General features: G+C 41.2%; 1 protein-coding gene across 1 annotated transcript in view; it reads right to left on the reverse strand.

Annotated features, from left to right (window-relative positions):
* Positions 1-2,296: 2,296 nt before the first annotated feature.
* The window catches only part of LOC138959423 (peptidyl-prolyl cis-trans isomerase-like), an 18,780-nt gene continuing 672 nt past the window's right edge, over positions 2,297-20,404 (reverse strand). The window contains exons 2-5 of the mRNA XM_070330904.1: positions 16,643-16,673; positions 5,849-6,034; positions 4,870-4,945; positions 2,297-3,001 (exon numbers count right to left, since the gene is read on the reverse strand). Coding sequence (XP_070187005.1) covers positions 2,869-3,001; positions 4,870-4,945; positions 5,849-6,034; positions 16,643-16,673 — 426 coding nt within the window. The 3' untranslated portion in view covers positions 2,297-2,868. The remainder of the gene's footprint in view (positions 3,002-4,869; positions 4,946-5,848; positions 6,035-16,642; positions 16,674-20,404) is intronic.

The following is a 20,404-nucleotide window of genomic DNA, read 5'->3' on the forward strand; positions in this document are numbered from 1 at the left end:
ATTTCCACTTCAAAGCACTGCAATTAAGAAAATTAATTAGACATGTGAAGAGAACGTTATTTCTTATTTGTATTTACTTTTGGAGGATACAGTATCACTACGGATTTTTGTTGCTTTAAATATCTCCCTTGAAGAAACAATGCTTTTCCACAATCTGTTTTCACTCAAGGTATTTTTAGAAAGGAAAAATAAATTTTATTGAAGCCTTTGATATGTTTTTACAATTTGATTAAAAAAAAATAGTATTTTACGTTATCTGATGTGATAAAATAAAAATAGAACTAATCTTGGGACTGTGCATAAGACGATCGACTTGAACTCCCCCCCCCCCCCCCCCCCCCCCCCTACTGCTGCATTGACATCAGAATGTGATTTTCAGAACACAACTTTGGATCTACAAAGTCATTCTTGCTTTGCAATAAGTGATTTATTTAGAAAGAAGACCCAACGGTCGTTTGCAGTTATCAACATGCACTGTATCCCTGAAAGCACAACTCAGTGGAACCTTGCATTTCAGAAAATTCGTTTTTGCAGTCACATATGTGTGGGGTGATAGCATGTGTGTGTGTGTATGCGCACGCATATGTGCGTGCGCACGCGTGTGTTTGTATTATTGTGACTGCATGGACTTAAACGATGAATTTGCTTTTGTACTCCTGTTCTTTTTATATTTAGTCAAGTTTTGACTAAATATTTTAACATCGAGGGGGAATCGAAACGAGGGTCGTGGTGTATGTGCGTGTGTGCGTGTGTGCGTGTGTGTGTGTGTCTGTGTCTGTGTGTGTGTGTGTGTGTAGAGCGATTCAGACTAAACTACTGGACCGACATTTTGAACTCAAAGCCATGACGTTCCCTACACAAGGCTTTGATCGAACGGATAAGGGGCGTAACTCCTTAGTCATATTACAGTTGAAAATTCAAAGCGGGTCGGCTTCACTCAATTTCTTGGCATCAGAGGCTTGACATAAATTAGGAAAACAAATGGTGGGACCCATCATGGACCAACTAAAACGCTGTAGGGCAGAATTAATATTTTGATGGTATTTTTCAACGTTCTCAGCGTCACTGCAGGAAGTTTCGATTCATTCAAAGATGCAAAGATTTTCGTTGTTGATACAAAGGGACTTGACTCTCACTTTCTGCACGCTGAGAACGCCACTTCCTGCAGTGGCGCTGAGAACGTTGAAAAATACCATAAAAATATTCATTCTACCCTACAGCGTTTTAGTTGGTCCATGATGGGTCCAACCATTTGTTTTCCTAATTTATGTCAAGCCTCTGATGCCAAGAAATTGAGTGAAGCCGACCCGCTTTGAATTTTCAACTGTAATATGACTAAGGAGTTACGCCCCTTATCCGTTCGTTATCAAAGCCTTGTGTAGGGAACGTCATGGCTTTGAGTTCAAAATGCTGGACCGATCTTTATGAAATTTGACATGAGAGTTCCTGGGTATGAAATCCCCGAACGTTTTTTTCATTTTTTTGATAAATGTCTTTGATGACGTCATATCCGGCTTTTCGTGAAAGTTGAGGCGGCACTGTCACGCCCTCATTTTTCAACCAAATTGGTTCAAATTTTGGTCAAGTACTCTTCGACGAAGCCCGGGGTTCGGTATTGCATTTCAGCTTGGTGGCTTAAAAATTAATTAATGACTTTGGTCATTAAAAATCTGAAAATTGTAAAAAAAAAATAAAAATTTATAAAACGATCCAAATTTACGTTTATCTTATTCTCCATCATTTGCTGATTCCAAAAACATATAAATATGTTATATTCGGATTAAAAACAAGCTCTGAAAATTAAATATATAAAAATTATTATCAAAATTAAATTGTCCAAATCAATTTAAAAACACTTTCATCTTATTCCTTGTCGGTTCCTGATTCCAAAAACATATAGATATGATATGTTTGGATTAAAAACACGCTCAGAAAGTTAAAACAAAGAGAGGTACAGAAAAGCGTGCTATCCTTCTTAGCGCAACTACTACCCCGCTCTTCTTGTCAATTTCACTGCCTTTGCCATGAGCGGTGGACTGACGATGCTACGAGTATACGATCTTGCTGAAAAATGGCAGCTACTTGACTAAATATTGTATTTTCGCCTTACGCGACTTGTTGTGTCTTAATGCTGTATTTTGGTTTTGTACATGTGTATAGCAATGTCATTGTAAAGCGCTTAGAGCTTCTAGGTAAGCGCTCTATAAGTTTCCATTATTATTATTATTATTATTATTATATATATTCGACACATACTCAACATGAATAACACAAATACGCACGGAACCCAGCAAAACATAGTTCGTCATTTTTATTTGAAAACAAATATGACAGACTACATTGGAAACGAAATGTGATGGAGGTCAGAATATAAAATACATAATCATGACTAACACTGTTATTAGAAACTCAAAAATGTAACTGGAAACAATTTTAGAACTTAACTAAAAAAAAATGTACTTAATACCCAAAGAAGAAAGGAAGCTAATGCAAAAAGAAAAGCAAAGTATGAACAGAAGAAAAAAAGACATCCACAACAAAAACAGTTATCAATTCCACAGACTTTATAAAAGTTCTCAATTTTGGAAATGAGGGGGTTTTGGTGCTTATTTAAATCCTGTTCACTCTCCATGACTGAACAGTTTCTAGCTGAAAAGGGCCCTGATCTTTTTGACACAATATGGCACACCCAGAGGGGATGGAAGTCTTCTCTTGCTAACACAACTGAACAAGTGGAGAACAGTTCATTTTCTGAAACAATCACTAACAAAGTCCAACAACAAAAATCCAAGGAAAGGATGATTTCTCAAGCAAGCCAGTCACCATAGTTTGCGGGTAACAAGCGGCATGCCTTCCAGGATATGTCTTTTATAGTTGCCCGCTGTCAGCGATGGTGATTGCGACGGAGGTCTTGCCAGACTGGCTTCCATAGCCCTCCACCTTCTTGACCACATCCAGGCCCTCAACCACCTTGCCGAACACCACGTGCTTTCCGTCCAACCTGAACACCAAGTTTTACATAAAATTACAGGCATGTCCAGTAAAAAGAAAATCCTATGACACCTGAAGTGTTTTTAGAGCTTTCAGACTTAGTAAATACCGTAAAGTACCTTGTAAGCGCCCACCCCCCCTGTGCACCAATTCCGACCCAAAGTAGGGGGTGGGCGCTTACTAGGTACTACACCCAATGCACGAGCAGTTTTCAGTAAGAAATGCGATCTTTGATCACTTCGTAATCATATCTTCTTTCTTTTTTCATCTTCCATTGTTTTTCTTGTTCGTATTGTCATTAGAAGAGCTTGGGGAGACAAATGTCGTCGCATCCTTTTCTTGTCTGCAGAGGTGCCCCTGTCGGCCGCACTGTGTCTCCGTTTCCCTTGAACAAGGGGTATGTCTTCTGGATATGGGCAGCAGTCTATTTTACTTGGCCAAAGACTGTTTTCGGCAGAAAGAGAGAGAGAGAGAGAGAGAGAGAGAGAGAGAGAGATAAATCAGAGCACCTTATTGAGCTTTGTATGGAGCATTTAACTGAGTATACGGGCCAAGGCTATCACGTTCAGAGCTAAACTTATATAGCCTATGATTACAGCCCGTATAGCTCTAAGCAGAGATCTGCTACAGTATCTCTGCTCAGACGTCACGTGAATCACACCATTGAAATGACATTCTTTCCGTCCTCTATAGGCGACGAAATAAGTCACACTTTTTAGTGGAAAATGCTTCGACACAAGTGCACTACAAGTGCACTTGCACTACAACGGCACTGGGTCCAGTACCCGCTCCGGCGTCGAAGCATTTTCCACTAAAAAGTGCACAAAATTTGACCTATTTCGTCGCCTATAGGGGACGGAAAGAATGTCATTTCAATGGTGTGATAACATTCTTTCCGTCACGTGACGTCTGAGCTATACGGGCTGTTTAGCTGTGAACGTGATAGCCTTGGCCCGTATACTCAGTTAAATGCTCCATACTAAAGCTCAATAAGGTGATCAGAGAGAGCTTCTTTTCCTTTCCGGCCTGGTGACGTAACAGGGTATCGCGATTCTCTCGCCATTTTCGTATCCTTTTTCTATCTACCCCAAACTCACTTGCTGTTTGCGACACATTTCCATTGGCGTTATTATCCAGCTTAAATGCAACGGTGTACGATTTGATCCGCGGCATCTTGTAATCATTGACTTGCAGGCGTTTAATAGGGTTTGCAAGAAAGGGAAATCATTCACAAAACTAGCAGATCAAGTGCGGAATTTTTATTTCCCCTGATTTCAATGGTGTAAAGTGGGGGGTGGGCGCTTACAAGATACTATACCCTATGCACGGTTTTGGACTAAAAGTGGGGGGTGGGCGCTTACAAGGTACTATACCCAATGCACGCTTGTGGACTAAAAGTGGGGGGTGGGCGCTTACTCGATACTGGGCGCTTACAAGGTACTTTACGGTATAACTGTTAGCACATCCATGGCTCTTTTTTCAACACAGCTTTCTGGTATTCTAAACTTGATAATGAGAATGAGGTAGTCACTGATTAGGCTAAGAAAAAATATCAATGTTTGCAATTTCCCGATCGACCCTATTTTCCCTATGACTTTCTTCTTAAATCCTTCATATAAAAAAAAATTAAACATTAAAAACTCATACGACTGTATGAACAGATACACAGACGTCGATAAAAATTAAATTTTTAAAAAGAAGTTACCAACTTACCAACCCTATTTATTTTAACCATATCAGAAACGAAGTTGTGGGTTTTAACGGTTGTTTTTCTTTGGCCTTGGAGTTATTGTATTCGATGGCCCATACAAATTTTTTTTAACTCGTGCATTTAGTGATTTACTGAGCTGAGCTACAGAAAAAGTAAGGTTATTTTACCAATCAGTCTTGGCGGTGCAGAGGAAAAACTGGGAACCGTTTGTTCCGGGGCCAGCATTAGCCATTGACAGAGTACCTGAAACATAACAGCGCAACTCCAGAAAAAAGGAACACAGTGAAAATTACATTTAAATGGTTCTTTCTTTCTTTATTTGGTGTTTAACGTCGTTTTCAACCATTCAAGGTTATATCGCGACAGGGAAAGGGGGAAGATGGGATAGGGGAAAGGGGGGAGATGGGATAGAGCCACTTGTTAATTGTTTCTTGTTCACAAAAGCACTAATCAACAAATTGCTCCAGGGGCTTGCAACATAGTACAATATGACCTTACTGGGAGAATGCAAGTTTCCAGTACAAAGGACTTTACATTTCTTACATACTGCTTGACTAAAATCTTTACAAACATTGACTATATTCTATACAAGAAACACTTAACAAGGGTAAAAGGAGAAACAGAACCGTTAGTCGCCTCTTACGACATGCTGGGTAGCATCAGGTAAATTCTTTCTCGTCCCAACCAATATGGGACTCCCCCGAACCCGCGGGGGGTACATTTAAATGGTGCAATCTAACAAAATCTGAGCACATCTCAAGTGCAAGCCCTTAGCTGATTATCATCAAACAAGCACTTGCTCATCTCTAAAAATCACTTCTTTGACGATACAGCAGTGCCTCCCATGAGAGGACACCGCCCTAAAAAGGACTTCTCTTGTCCCTTATTAATATTATCTCTACCAAAGTATACCTGTCATGAAAGGCCACCAGCAATGTAGGGACGCTTTTGGGCTGGTCCCAAGGGTGTGCTTTCATCGCAGGTACCACTGTACTACTGATGAAAAACGTCGTTCATGCGATTCCATGTTAAGTTTGATATGTTTGTGGAAATGTTAGATCAGCTGTGTAGTTACTATAAAACCTGCCAGACATTCATCAAAGGCACCCCCTGTAAAAACAAATCCCTGTGCCCATAAATTCTCACCTGGGCCCTCGTGCTTCAGCTTGAAGTTCTCGTCTTCAAACTTGTTGCCGTAGATGCTCTTTCCCCCGGTTCCATTGTGGTTTGTGAAATCACCCCCCTGGCACATGAAGCCGGGGATAACACGATGGAAAGTGCTGCCCTTGTAGCCAAAGCCCTTTTCACCAGTACACAGAGCTCGGAAGTTCTCTGCAAACAAGTCAGGAAATTTAGCTATATGGATTCCAGGGGCGTCCCCCTTACTGGGGAGCCACGAAACAAAGCCCTCTGTAGCTGAAAAGGATATACAGTAATCCCTTCCATTTCCGGCCCTTCGTGGGCGTGAACCTGCCCGGAGCGGCCAGCTTTCCCATGACTAATGAGTTTTCCTTCTATAACTGACTCTTAATGGCCGTTAACCTGTCTGACGCGGTCAACGGTCACTGATTTTTGCTCTAAGGTGCCCCTCTTACTCGACAGGAGCGGCCACTTAATGGCCACTTGTCACTTTCGCGAGTGAAGTTTGTTGCACAGACCAAGCAGTCCACGCTGGACAGCTTCTTCAACAAACGCCAGCGTTCGGAATGACTGTCGTTTGTGGCGACAACGAGGCATCCGTGAAGAATGACATTTACACCGAGTTTTCACTTTTTCCATTTTTGTTTGTTTGAATAGATGTATTTGGTTGCTTCCTTCAGTATCAAACTTAAAGTGCTTGAATCATTAATATCCAGCTTGTGTGTGTGTGTGACGGTGTGTGTGTGTGTGTGTGTGTGTGTGTGTGTGTGTGTGTGTTGTGTGCACAGACGGCACAGCACGAGCAGACGACATGAATACTTACGCATGCGCAAACTGTAAATACAGACATGCGCATACATGTACATTTACGGCAGTCACTTCCGGATCGATCACAGCTGATGTGAGTTTGAAACACTTGTTTATCTGACACTCAAATACATATATAATAATCCAAACAACACACATAGAAACATACGAAACAATAGCTTAGCCAGGACGATCGAGTTAAACACGCAAATAATTAAGATGTATAAACGAAAGCAAAACTAACAGAGACAATGAATCGGCGGCTCGTGGATGATCGCTTTCTTTTGTTCATGAAAACTTGATCGTGTTTTGGGTGTTTTTTTTGGAGGAGGAGGGGGCCTGTAATGAACGACCACCTGATATTTGCGGTCACCTTTGCAATGACTAATGGGTGACCGGATATGGCAGGTACTACTGTAGCATTATTCCCAGATTTTCAGAACCTCAAAATGGAAACTTTAATTTACTGTCGTACATGAGATTGAGAGCTAGTATGAGGGTTCCTGACACAAGAGAGTTGTAAATACATGTATAGGATTACCCCGACAGCCCAAGGAGTAAAACAAAAAAAAACAAAAAAAACCATTAACAGCTATTGTGTTTTCAGTGCAGCAATAGGGTCTAATATTATGACGCGACGAGTATAATCAAGACCTGGGAACCCCCGTTTTGCACTTGAAGTATTCTCAAACAAAGTTCACCAAAACATTAAAAACAAATGCTTCTTTCAATGTTTACCGACAAAAACTGTAATCATGTGTCAAAGTACTGAATCAGCTTCGGGATGCGCTTGTGGAGAAAAGTAGTATAGGAATTGTTCTCATCCTATTTGTTTTCCTCTGACCGTAATCATATTCTAGATAATCATGCGTACACAATATGATGAAATCGCATGGGTTCCCAGGTCTGTATAAAGCTGGCGAGTCGCATTGTACTTGTTCCTAGTCAAAAGGGAGATTTTATTTGCAAATTTGCTAGTGCCCTTTGTGTGTATACGCACTAGATCAAATGTGCATGGAAAAGATCCTGTAATCCATTTCCAAGTTTGTTGGGTTATAGAACCCTGAAAATAACCATGCAACCCATGAAAATGGCCTATGATGGGGTAAAAACGACCAAACACGTAAAACCCACTTGTGCAAAAAATATGTGAAGAGAAAAAAAACGTAACATTATTTGATCACAATGCAGCTTCGATCCATCTTTTACTTCCCTGGATATTTTCCCCTAATGTGCGTGTCTCTTCCCACCTGACCTACCCAAGTCTCCCTCGCATGCCCCTATAAAACGCCTGAGCAGTTCTGTTCAGCCAAGTATCAGTTTAACTTCCGCCACCTTGCTGTGCAGTGCACAAAAGAATCATTCTGATCATTGTGACAACCGCTTGGCGCAAGCCAGGGAGACTGGGGGTAGGTTGGATGGGAGAGACACAGTGTCACGGGTAACAAAAGATGGATCAGAGCTGCATTGTGTCCTTTGTTTCTTTCTGAAGCGTTTTATTGCTCCTGTTCAGCTTTAATTAGGTTGGACCACTGCAGCTGAGCCCAGTGGCAACACCGGGCTCAGAGCGATAAAATAACAAATTTTCACACACAGCTTACCTCGTGTTTAACTTCATCAAACTGGTCAATATTTACATGAAATAAAAGATTGATGGTTCATCTTTCGTTCTGTGTTCATTTTGTTATTATATGCTTACTTTTAAGTTATAAAGAATGCAGAGAAAAGGTATGGGGTACTGCCGAAAAAATCCCGGCGAGGCGCCTCGCCGACGCGAAGTACTTTCCTCACCAAAACGTGTACCTATGTTTCGGAGCGTTTCGCCTCGGCACACACAACAGATCTATTAATATCGCATGTCATCAGAAAGGCGAGACTACTTGCTACACGATGGTGCAAACGGCATTTCGATCAGAAAAAAAGAACATTTGAATATTGCAAGTTGAAAATGTGAGTTCAAGACACCGTAGCTTTAATGTTCCTCATCGGAGAAAAATGCCGTTAATACCACAAGCTGAACGTTTTGGCTTCAAAATGAGTCAGTACTTTATCAGTTACTTCCGCCTGACAGCCCGCGCTGCTCATTTGCATAAGAGAACCCCAAATGTGAAGGCCGCATGACGTAGGAAAATGGCGACCGCTGACCCGTGCCAATCGACCATGCCGGTTGATAGCATTTATGATTGACTACGGTTGCATTTTAGTAAGTACACTTCATTGAAATTCATTGATGATTGATAAAACTAACTGTTAGCCTGTCATGATGATGTATATCACTCAGCTGCAACAGTTTACCGAGATGTACGATGGAGGCAAGGCGATCCAACATGGTTTTGTTGACAACCCCATGGACGCAAACTTATAACCTTCGATATTTGAATCTACGATTAATTTTCTGCTTCTGAATCGTTGATTTCCATAGTTCAGGCATTTTATTGTCTCCTTGTATTTTTAACCTTTGTAGAAATTAGTTATTCTGCGGTTAATAATTAATTGTAACCTGTGTGTGAATATTCAGGAAAAGACAGCTCGTATTTGTTTATGTCTTTCGCCAAGGTGTGAGATTAAAATGTTCCTAGTTACGACTGAATCAGTGAATGCATGATAAACAGAATGCATATACCTGATAACATGCACACAACACAAAGAATCGATGTGTATATTCATCTCTGAATGTGTCCTGGCTTAATTTGAACTCAAGAGAGAAAAATGGTGACCCTTCTTGAGATGACATTTTTTTAATAAAATTTCATGTTTTATTTTATAGCTGATGATGTGCATCAAAGGCTGGATGCGAATCTCAACCCCAATGAAAGAGGGCGACCCTTGAAGCTTCCACCTCTTCAGCCAACAAACAAGTTCTTTCTTCAGCTTGGACTTCTGAAACTTGACAACAACTTGGCATGGGAATCCATCTCTACTTTTACAGGTTAGTTCATTTCCATGTCCTAAATAAAGCCTTTGCCATTAAAAACGCGACAAACGATCGACGGAGGTTTTTATGTTACTGGTTATAGCAAGCACCTGTGGTTTAGACTTCGTCAAAAACAAAAAGAAACTGCACAGAAAACTCATGCAAGAAGACACATAAAACACGTGGCGTTTCATCGAGTACAAAATTGAAACGAAACAGCTGGAGTTATGAATGGGTTAGTGTCGAGAACTGCACGTGTTTTCCACTATCGGTACTTACACCTTACGTTCCGTTACCGAGTTGCCAATGATGGAAGATGATGATGATGATCCGAAGCTTCACGTCTCATGAGGCAGACAGCCTGTGAGAGACATGTTGATTATCCCTAAGGACACCAAGTTTTTAATGATGGAATTGGGGGAAAACGCTGGTGGTCGTTCTCCCACAATTGTGTAAAGAAACGGAGTTTGTGTATGCATGCGAATAGCAGTCAATGTGTGTGGTTGCTTGCTTGCCTGATGATATTCCGCGTCATTCTATCGCACAATAGGCCTACCGCTTCTTCTTTGAAGTTGTTGTTGTTGCGCATTACATTCATAAAGCAATTCATTTGTAAGAGAATGCCCGTGCTCGCTTGCGCGCGCATACACACACACACATCCACACACACCGGCGAGAGAGAGAGAGAGAGAGAGAGAGAGAGAGAGAGAGAGAGAGAGAGAGAGAGAGAGAGAGATTGTACTGTTCCATACGCAACGAAGCAAGTGTTTCTGATTTCTTTGTTGTGTTTACTGGAATAATCAATTCACAATCTGGCCAATGCAACATTATGCAAACACTTTGTCTCGCGCCACTGTCAATATCGAGTGTGTCCTCCACCGTTGTTGACGACCAGGCGACTGCGGTTCCTCATGGAGGCCACAAGACGCTGCAGGAAGGCTGCTGGGACTCGGTTCCACTGGCGGACGATTTCTCTACGAAGCTCATGTGCTGTAGCGGGATGACGGGGCAGGGTGTTGATTTTCTGCTTCAGGTACGCCCACACCTGTTCCATGGGGTTCAGATCAGGACTGAGAGCAGGCCACAGCATGGTTGCGATGTTTCCCTGGAGGTACGCTTGTGTGGCTAATGCAGTGTGCAGTCTGGCGTTGTCTTGCTGGAAGACTTGGGCTCGGCCCCTGGCAAAAAAACGGCACCACAGCAGGCTGCAAAACCTGGGCGATATATCGGGCCGCTGTGACTCCTCCTCCTCGGCCTGCGTGCAGCTGGAAGAAGATGGGGCCCACGAGCTGGTTTCTGGACAATCCACCCCAAAGCATAACCGACGATCCGCCCCAGAAGTTGTGCTCCTTGATGTTAATTTCGGCATACCGTTGACCTCGCTGACGCCAAACGCGATCGCCGTTGTCGATGGTGTCGATGCAGAATCGGCACTCGTCACTGAAGAGGACATCGTCCCACTGGCCGACCCAGTTACTGTGCGCCACTGCCCAATTCAGTCTCCGTTGGAGATGTTGTGGAGTCAGCTTTTGTCCTCGAAAGGGTCGACGGCAGAACAGCCGATGACGAAGCAGACGAATGATGGTCTGGGGACTCGACATGGTTTGCCTCGCTGCCACTGAAGCGCTCTGGAATGGGTCGTTTCGAAAAGACCTTGTCACGTGTCTGTGTGCGGGCAGTAAGTACAGAGGGGCGACCAGGTCGCGGGGCATCGGCTGTTGATCCTGTTCTCAGAAAACGTGTCAAAAGTCGATAGATCGTTGATCGATGAACTTGAAAGGCTCTAGCAACATCTTCTGTCCGTCTTCCTGCAAACCAACATTCCAATAGCCCTCTCCCTTTCTTCTTTAGATAGGACAGGCATCTTCGCTAAAGCACAGCGATCTGCGTCTGTCTCAGCTTCAAATCAACACAAGTTGTGGCCGAAGCAACTGACAGTGGTATTGACAGTAATAAAGGCCACGGGTTTTGAGTGAATGAAACGTTTTACTGAATTAAACGCCACGTGTTAATGTTATACGCGTCTTCTGACATGAGTTTTCCGAGCACTTTTTTGTTTTTGACGATGTCTAAACCACAGGTGCTTCGCAGCTTGCTATAACACAGACCTGTTTACCCTAAACCTGAGGCAAGAGTACTTTTTCAAAAAGTTGGTGTACTTTGCAAGCAAAGTCATATGGGCTAGGCAAAACGTACACCGTGGGTGCAAACGTGTTTGTGTAAGATTAAGAATAGCATGTCTTGTGATCATCTTCAGAATTTAACTCCTTCCGATACAACAGGGATAAAACAATTTTATTTACCTGTCAGTTTATAACATTATAACCAGTGTCTTCCAAGCAGATTGATAATGAAAAGATGAAGTTCGTGAAATAACATCTGCGGTTGACAGTGGCAAGTTCATTTTTACAATCATCTCAGAAAACATTGCTTCAGCACGGACTACAGCCTTTTCTTCTGGCAGGATTTGCTTTGCGGGAAGGAACTTAATAATTCCTTGGCAGCTTTCAGCGGATTTCTTTGCAGCAACCTTGTCCATGTGAGTTTTGGAACTGCAGTGCAGTGTCGTTCGATGTCATATTTCCCAGCATGGACAACGGAGAAATCTGATGTACAATACTTGCAGTGTGCATGACTTTTTCCCATAGTAGACTCCACAATTCCTGGCTCTTTCTTATATTTCTCCAAGAAAATCTGCTGCTTCTGCTGTTTAGACTTGGTACAGTCATCCGAAACTGGCACATTTTACCGCTTCATTTTGCCACGATTGTCCAGACGATCGCACGTGCCAACAACTGAACAAGGTTTCCACAGCTGAAGACTCGCTGTCATAGTTATCTCCCTTCGACCGAAACCGGTATCAGTTGTACCATCCCGTAATCAGCACACCAACACCGGAAAACGTATTCTAGACTTTTTCTTATGCGTATTTTGTGCGTGTGTCGCGTATTTGCGTACTGATAATAATTTGGCGTACAAAATACGCCCAAATCGTACTGGTAAACAGGTCTGTATAACAAGTAACATAAAAACCGCCGTAGATCGTTTGTCGCGTTTTTAATGGCAAAGGCTATAGTAAATACAATGGTAAGTTAATATGTATGCATCCGTTTTCTGTGTGAACTGAAACTGAATGGAAATGTGTGTGTGTTTTTTAACTTGTCTAAACTCAACATTCCACAATTCTGTGTTCTTTTTATTCATTTTATTTTTTAACTCTTTTTCAGTGCAGACACTTGGTCTACAATTTGGCGAAGGACTTCCTCATCTCAGCTCCATCATCAACCATTTGCAGAAGGAGGTTGCAGACATCCCTCAGGAGTCCCTGCCAGAGTTTTTGTTGGCTGAGAGAGACTTCCAATACCTCAAGGGTGCCTTTTGCCAAAGGCTTGGAATCAATGTGAACATGCTGCCGATTGACAGTCCCAGTTTAGAAGCAACGTTTGACAAGAACAGTTCTCGACTTAAGGCGAAAAACTTGCTGTATATTACGACGACAAGTTTTATATTGGAGAAGTGCTTGAGGTGAAGGATGAACAAACTGCCACTGTTACCTTTATGAAAGGTTTTGGGAAAAGGAATGCATTTACCTGGCCGGACAGCATTGATTTGGACACTATCAGTGCAAGATTTGTGTATGCATGGAACTTGGACATGTACACAACCAATGGTAGGATCTGGTGTGTCAAAGATTTTGACACTGTTGTCGAAGGCTATGCTGCTTTCAGGCCCTGATTTCCATGCTAGTTCCATGCTAGTATGTACAGTCGCAAAAAAGTCATTATTGCATAATCACAGTTGCGAAAAAATTATTACTACATAATCTCGCAAAGTTTTATGTTTAACAGCTGAGCTTAGTCACATTCAGACTTGACATAGCTCCTTAAAACCACTATGTCTAACTTCCTCTTGTCAAAACAAACATTTTGATATGTGAATCATTGTTGTAGCACTTCTAGAAGCTTTGATGTGGATTTGTAAGGACTACAGTACTTTGCGTTATACCTTTATCACTGCCCTGTCCCTGCAAATTGATGTTAATGGGGACTGTTGGTGTTGCTGTACTGTATGTACATCCTTGGAAAAAAAATAGCTGGACCCGAGTACTCTTCAGACTGGCTCGCTCCCCCAGTATGAAAGTTTTTGTCTTGTGCACATGGATTTAAAAAAAAAAAATATTTTTTATTTATTTTACACAATTAAAAAAATTATTAGAGTAAAATAAAACATTAAAACGTTCATAATAAACAAGAATTTAAAAAAAATAAATTAAAAAAAATAGACCGCCCATGCCGGGAATCGAACCCAGATCCCTTGGATTAAAAAAAAAAACAAAAAAAACATTATTTATTTATTTTACACAATTAAAAAAATTATTACAGTAAAATAAAACATTAAAACGTTCATAATAAACAATAGTGAACAAGAATTTATTATATAAAAAAAAATAGACAGCCCATGCCGGGAATCGAACCCGGATCACTTTAGCAATAATCGGAAACGTTTTCCACCAAGCCACCAACTCTATCATTCGCCAGTGAACTCAAATGCCAATACTCCTCGCGCACAGTGGTACACGCACGCAAAGCACGCACGCACGCAAAGCCTGGTGTCGCTGTCGCTGGCTGGCTGGCGGATTAGCCGAATCGCGCCCGCCGTTAAGAGTCGTTTTTGTGGAATATTTCGCATTTAGGTCCCAGGTAACATTATGAAGTTTTAATACGATCAATCGGACCTATTATCAAGTTAGTGTATCAACTTTTGAACGAACTGCGCCCAGTAGTTTCCCAGCAATAAGCTGTTAAGTCGAGACAGACACACACAATTAAAGTCTGCAGGACCCTAGTACTGCGTATTCGGGGATAAAGTAAAAATTTATGAGTGATTTAGATATGTATTTCAAATTTTACAGAGCGGCTAACTTGCCCTTGTCGTTCAATGTGTGATTTGGTGGTAATTTTGTCAAATTAAGGCCACAGAGGATGAAAGGTGTAAGGCATTTGTAACTGTTTTACATTATTTTCTTCTTTACTGGTATATAAACTATGTGGAGAATGATTTTCAGAGTCTAATCTAATCTGTTGATTAAGTGGGAATGGTATGAAGTTGAACGTACATGGCGTTTCCGCAGAACGTCGACATTACGCAAACTTTACTTGCACATATCTCATGAACCGTTAGAGCTATCACCATGAAATTTTGCAGACTTTATCTCACTATTCCCTTCAAGACAAAACAAGCATTTCACCATTAAATTGATTAATTACAACTTTAAAAGAAGGGCAAAGCCCATACGACTCACATGCTTTACACATTTTTCCTACCAAAATACATGTGACCTTGACCCAAGGTCAAGGTCATCCAAGGTCATGCAACACAAAGCTGTTAATTCAAGACATAGGAAGTACAATGGTGCTTATTGGCTCTTTCTACCATGAGATATGGTCACTTTTAGTGGTTCACTAACTTATTTTGGTCACATTTCATAAGGGTCAGAGTGACCTTGACCTTGATCATATGTGACCAAATGTGTCTCATGATGAAAGCATAACATGTGCCCCACATAATTTTTAAGTTTGAAACAGTTATCTTCCATAGTTCAGGGTCAAGGTCACTTCAAAATATGTATACAATCCAACTTTGAAGAGCTCCTGTGACCTTGACCTTGAAGCAAGGTAAACCAAACTGGTATCAAAAGATGGGGCTTACTTTGCCCTATATATCATATATATAGGTGAGGTATTCAATCTCAAAAACTTCAGAGAAAATGGGAAAAATATGAAAAATAGCTGTTTTTTAGGCAACATTTATGGCCCCTGCGACCTTGACCTTGAAGCAAGGTCAAGATGCTATGTATGTTTTTTGGGGCCTTGTCATCATACACCATCTTGCCAAATTTGGTACTGATAGACTGAATAGTGTCCAAGAAATATCCAACGTTAAAGTTTTCCGGACGGACGTCCGGACAGACGTCCGGACGACTCGGGTGAGTACATAGACTCACTTTTGCTTCGCATGTGAGTCAAAAATGAGTGGTCCAACCTACTTTAATAACAAGACTAAAGCGTAGTTTTGATTAATGCCTTTCACAAATATATACATACCTGGGGAGACAAACTCGCCCTCTTCCTCATTACAGGGCGTAGCATTGGAAAAAGTGAGTTCAGCTTGCAAAGGTGGGGGCCCCGAATTTGAAGATTTTTTTTACCTAAAATGACTTCCCCCCCAAAGAAGATTGAGCAACTAAATTATGCCTTTATCAACATCTGCGTTTCACAGTGGCCTGTGATAGCAGCGAAGCCCTTGTTCGCATAACTTATTTCTTTCCGGCACAACTGACAGTATGCTTTGCCAGAAATAACAACCTTTCCGAGCCATAGTCCGTATCGGCACATTACTTCTTCTGACTTGCCTTCCAAACGAAAACCAGCCATTCCCATTTCCAGGAATACCTGGATTCTTTCTCACTGAATGGCTGACCACATTCAACAATGTCGCTTCGAGACATTATTTCAAGTCTAGAGCCACAAAACACCGACACAAAGCATGCTCGCACGATGCCAGAGGAAGTGCGTGCTCAAGCAAACTGATTGAGAATTGAACCGAACAGCGAACAAAACAAAAGCTGGGACTGTTTGGGTTTACCGTTTGGGAATAACAGATTTTTGCATTTCGGCGTACACCAAATCGAGTTCCGCATACTGGAGATGTTATTTCGGCGTAAAGTACGCAGAACGGCTTACAATGCTAGGCCCTGTCATTAAAACTATGCAAATTGAAGAATTTCCTTGTAAAAGAGAAGTTTTCATGCCTGAGTTGAACCGGTCATGGGGAACACCTCTTGATAACGACCACCTTCCTATTCAAGTATTATCATTAAGACCACCCAAAGGAAACAAAGAGTGCTTTCCTATAATTCATCTTACCATAAAGACCTCTAAGGACCACCATTGGTTATAGACAGATTTGACTGCAGACAATTCTGGATGTAAGGTATTTTTTCATCACCTAAAGTACCTTCAACAGCACAACCATTAAATTATACATGTATTGTAAACCTAACCTTCATACAGGCTTACCTGCTGTTTTGGGTACAACGTCAGACCGCAACTGAAAAGAAAAGAAATCACTGTCAACCATAACAAGAAGGGCAAAGCCCATACGACTCACATGCTTGACCTCAAATAACTAAACCTAGCAATGACATCATACACTAAGAACTGCTTTGCACATTTTTCCTACCAAAATACATGTGACCTTGACCCAAGGTCAAGGTCATCCAAGGTCATGCAACACAAAGCTGTTAATTCAAGACATAGGAAGTACAATGGTGCTTATTGGCCCTTTCTACCATGAGATATGGTCACTTTTAGTGGTTCACTACCTTATTTTGGTCACATTTCATAAGGGTCAAAGTGACCTTGACCTTGATCATATGTGACCAAATGTGTCTCATGATGAAAGCATAACATGTGCCCCACATAATTTTTAAGTTTGAAACAGTTATCTTCCATAGTTCAGGGTCAAGGTCACTTCAAAATATGTATACAATCCAACTTTGAAGAGCTCCTGTGACCTTGACGCAAGGTAAACCAAACTGGTATCAAAAGATGGGGCTTACTTTGCCCTATATATCATATATAGGTGAGGTATTCAATCTCAAAAACTTCAGAGAAAATGGGAAAAATGTGAAAAATAGCTGTTTTTTAGACAACATTTATGGCCCCTGCGACCTTGACCTTGAAGCAAGGTCAAGATGCTATGTATGTTTTTTGGGGCCTTGTCATCATACACCATCTTGCCAAATTTGGTACTGATAGACTGAATAGTGTCCAAGAAATATCCAACGTTAAAGTTTTCCGGACGGCCGGCCGGACGACTCAGGTGAGTACATAGACTCACTTTTGCTTCGCATGTGAGTCAAAAAACTAACACAAGCAAGCAGCAGCTTGTGTGCAGTGTCAACACCAAAGCAATACAGTATTATAAATATAATTTATCCTACATAGGTGAGAGACACTCGTGAGATAATCGTTTAAATCACACGCGTGTATATCATGTAAATGAGGTCATGTCAAGCGAGTCTGGCAGGGACCTGTTTTTCCACTGCTTATGATGCCAAGGTCACCGAGACAAACGTCATTATAGACCCAAAAAAATTGCGCTCGCTAATTACCCACGATGAATTTTTAGAACACACACGTCCCGCCACACTTTCAGAGTAACATTTCTTTACTTTGACGTAATAGATTGCATGAGGCTTTGAAAGAGATCGAGGTTCCAAAACAAGCGTCTTCAATTTAGCTGCCTCAACTGCAGGACATTTCCAGTAAAATACACGTAAATACAGCATGTAGGATAAACAGAATACTACATGGCTTGCTGTTTCGTACCAGATTTACACTCGATTTTTCAAATAGTGAACAGCTCGCTTTCGCTCGCAGTTCAATATTTAAACAAGAAGGGCAAAGCCCATATGACTCACATGCTTGACCTTGACCTTTACATGACCTTGACTTTCAGGGTCAAGGTCAAATAACTAAACCTAGCAATGACAACATACACTAAGAACTGCTTTACACATTTTTCCTACCAAAATACATGACCCAAGGTCAAGGTCATCCAAGGTCATGCAACACAAAGCTGTTAATTCAAGACATAGGAAGTACATGGGTGTTACTGGGAAAAATCAAAAAACCTGAAAGGCAGGGGTCCAAAATGCTCAAGTTTGAAAGAAAGTTTCTGGACACCGACGAAACCAAATCATAATAAGAAAGATGGCGGCAAATCCAAGCGAGCGAACGGAGAAAGCACGCGAACCGGTGTCAAAAGTCGGATCGGAACCGCTGCTCGTTATTTCAACTTGGCGAAACGAAGTTGTTGTTTTTTGTTTTTTTTTGGGTGAAAACCCGGAAAACCGGAATTTCCGGCTTCAGATTTTTTCAAAAACCGGAAATCCGGAAGAGTAACACCCATGGAAGTAATGGTGCTTATTGGCTCTTTCTACCATGAGATTGGTCACTTTTAGTGGTTCACTACCTTATTTTGGTCACATTTCATAAGGGTCAAAGTGACCTTGATCATACAGTCGAACTCGCTTAAGACGAATCACTGGGGATCGGAAAAAAAGTTCGTCTTAACCAAAATTCGTATTAAGAAAATTGATCGATTTTTTTATTTTTTTTTATTTTTTTTTTTAAGTCTTGTACATTTTATGGTGTTTCAATTTGTTTCTTTCGCAACTTTCATGCTGCTTCACGTTTAGACAATAAAGTGACATATTCAGGTACATGTTCATATGTGTCTCATGTTGAGTGATGATTGTTGAGTTTGAGTGAGAGTGAGCACACAGATGTTTCATCCAGTTGTTACGTTTTTGGTCACACACACGCGCACACACTGACACTGTCCACATTCGCGGTGTTCCTATCATTTGTCCGGAATCACTTACCTTGGCAACGGGTAGCAAACCTTGGCCAATTTAGTTTTTTGTTTTTTTGTTGCAACATGATGTTCAAATCCAAATCGAAAGCACTGACTGACTGATAAACTATCGCGAACCGGCGAACGCAAACGTTGAGAGTGTGGTTTCCCTTGTCCAAGGGAAACCACTCTGGCATCTATATTTTTTGGCAATGGCTTCCGTTCGATGTTTCGTTTTTGGTATTCGCGAAGGAAATAAACGTCAGTCAGTCATTCATGTTCAGTGTCTGAGCTATCAATCACTTTGATTCTAAATTTGAAATTGTTTTGTGAGTACAGTGTAATCAGTTTAACTTTATTCAGTGATCGGTTGAGCAATGGTTCAAGCAGTCGACGCAAGGGAAGACTTTGACACACGTGTATTCAAACTTCTCAAATTCCCATGATATGTCGATCTCGGGACGAGTTTAAAGATTTCGTCATAAGCGTGAGTAAATTACAGACATTATGCATGCTTGGGAATCCAAAAAGTGCTCGTTATAAGCGTAAATTCGTTATAAAGAATTCGTTTTAAGCATTTTTTTTAAGCATGAAGAAAGAGGTATTCAGTTGGGAACTTAAAACTAATTCGTTATAAGTCAAAATTCGTAACTAGCGTGTTCGTTTTAAGTGGGTTCGACTGTATGTGACCAAATGTGTCTCATGATGAAAGCATAACATGTGCCCCACATAATTTTTAAGTTTGAAACAGTTATCTTCCATAGTTCAGGGTCAAGGTCACTTCAAAATATGTATACAATCCAACTTAGAAGAGCTCCTGTGACCTTGACCTTGAAGCAAGGTAAACCAAACTGGTATCAAAAGATGGGGCTTACTTTGCCCTATATATCATATATAGGTGAGGTATTCAATCTCAAAAACTTCAGAGAAAATGGGAAAAATAGCTGTTTTTTAGACAACATTTATGGCCCCTGCGACCTTGACCTTGAAGCAAGGTCAAGATGCTATGTATGTTTTTTGGGGCCTTATCATACACCATCTTGCCAAATTTGGTACTGATAGACTGAATAGTGTCCAAGAAATATCCAACGTTAAAGTTTTCCGGACGGACGGACGACTCGGGTGAGTACATAGACTCACTTTTGCTTCGCATGTGAGTCAAAAAACATGTGTAAATCTGGTACGACACAGCAAGCCATGTAGTATTCTCTATATATGTTGAACTTTCGCCTGTTAAATTCATAGCTCTGAATTTTTTATACAAGTCCCTGTAAAAGTGTAATCAAGCCAAAGAACATTTGTCGTGAAATTAATTGACGGATTGAGCTCTAAACTTAAGCATAATTAATTTGGTGGTTCGTTTGACGAAAAAATGCATGTTTTCAACCAAGGGACATCACTTACACGGCAGAGTTTCC

This window comes from Littorina saxatilis, linkage group LG2, assembly GCF_037325665.1.
Source record: "Littorina saxatilis isolate snail1 linkage group LG2, US_GU_Lsax_2.0, whole genome shotgun sequence".
NCBI lineage: Eukaryota > Metazoa > Mollusca > Gastropoda > Littorinimorpha > Littorinidae > Littorina > Littorina saxatilis.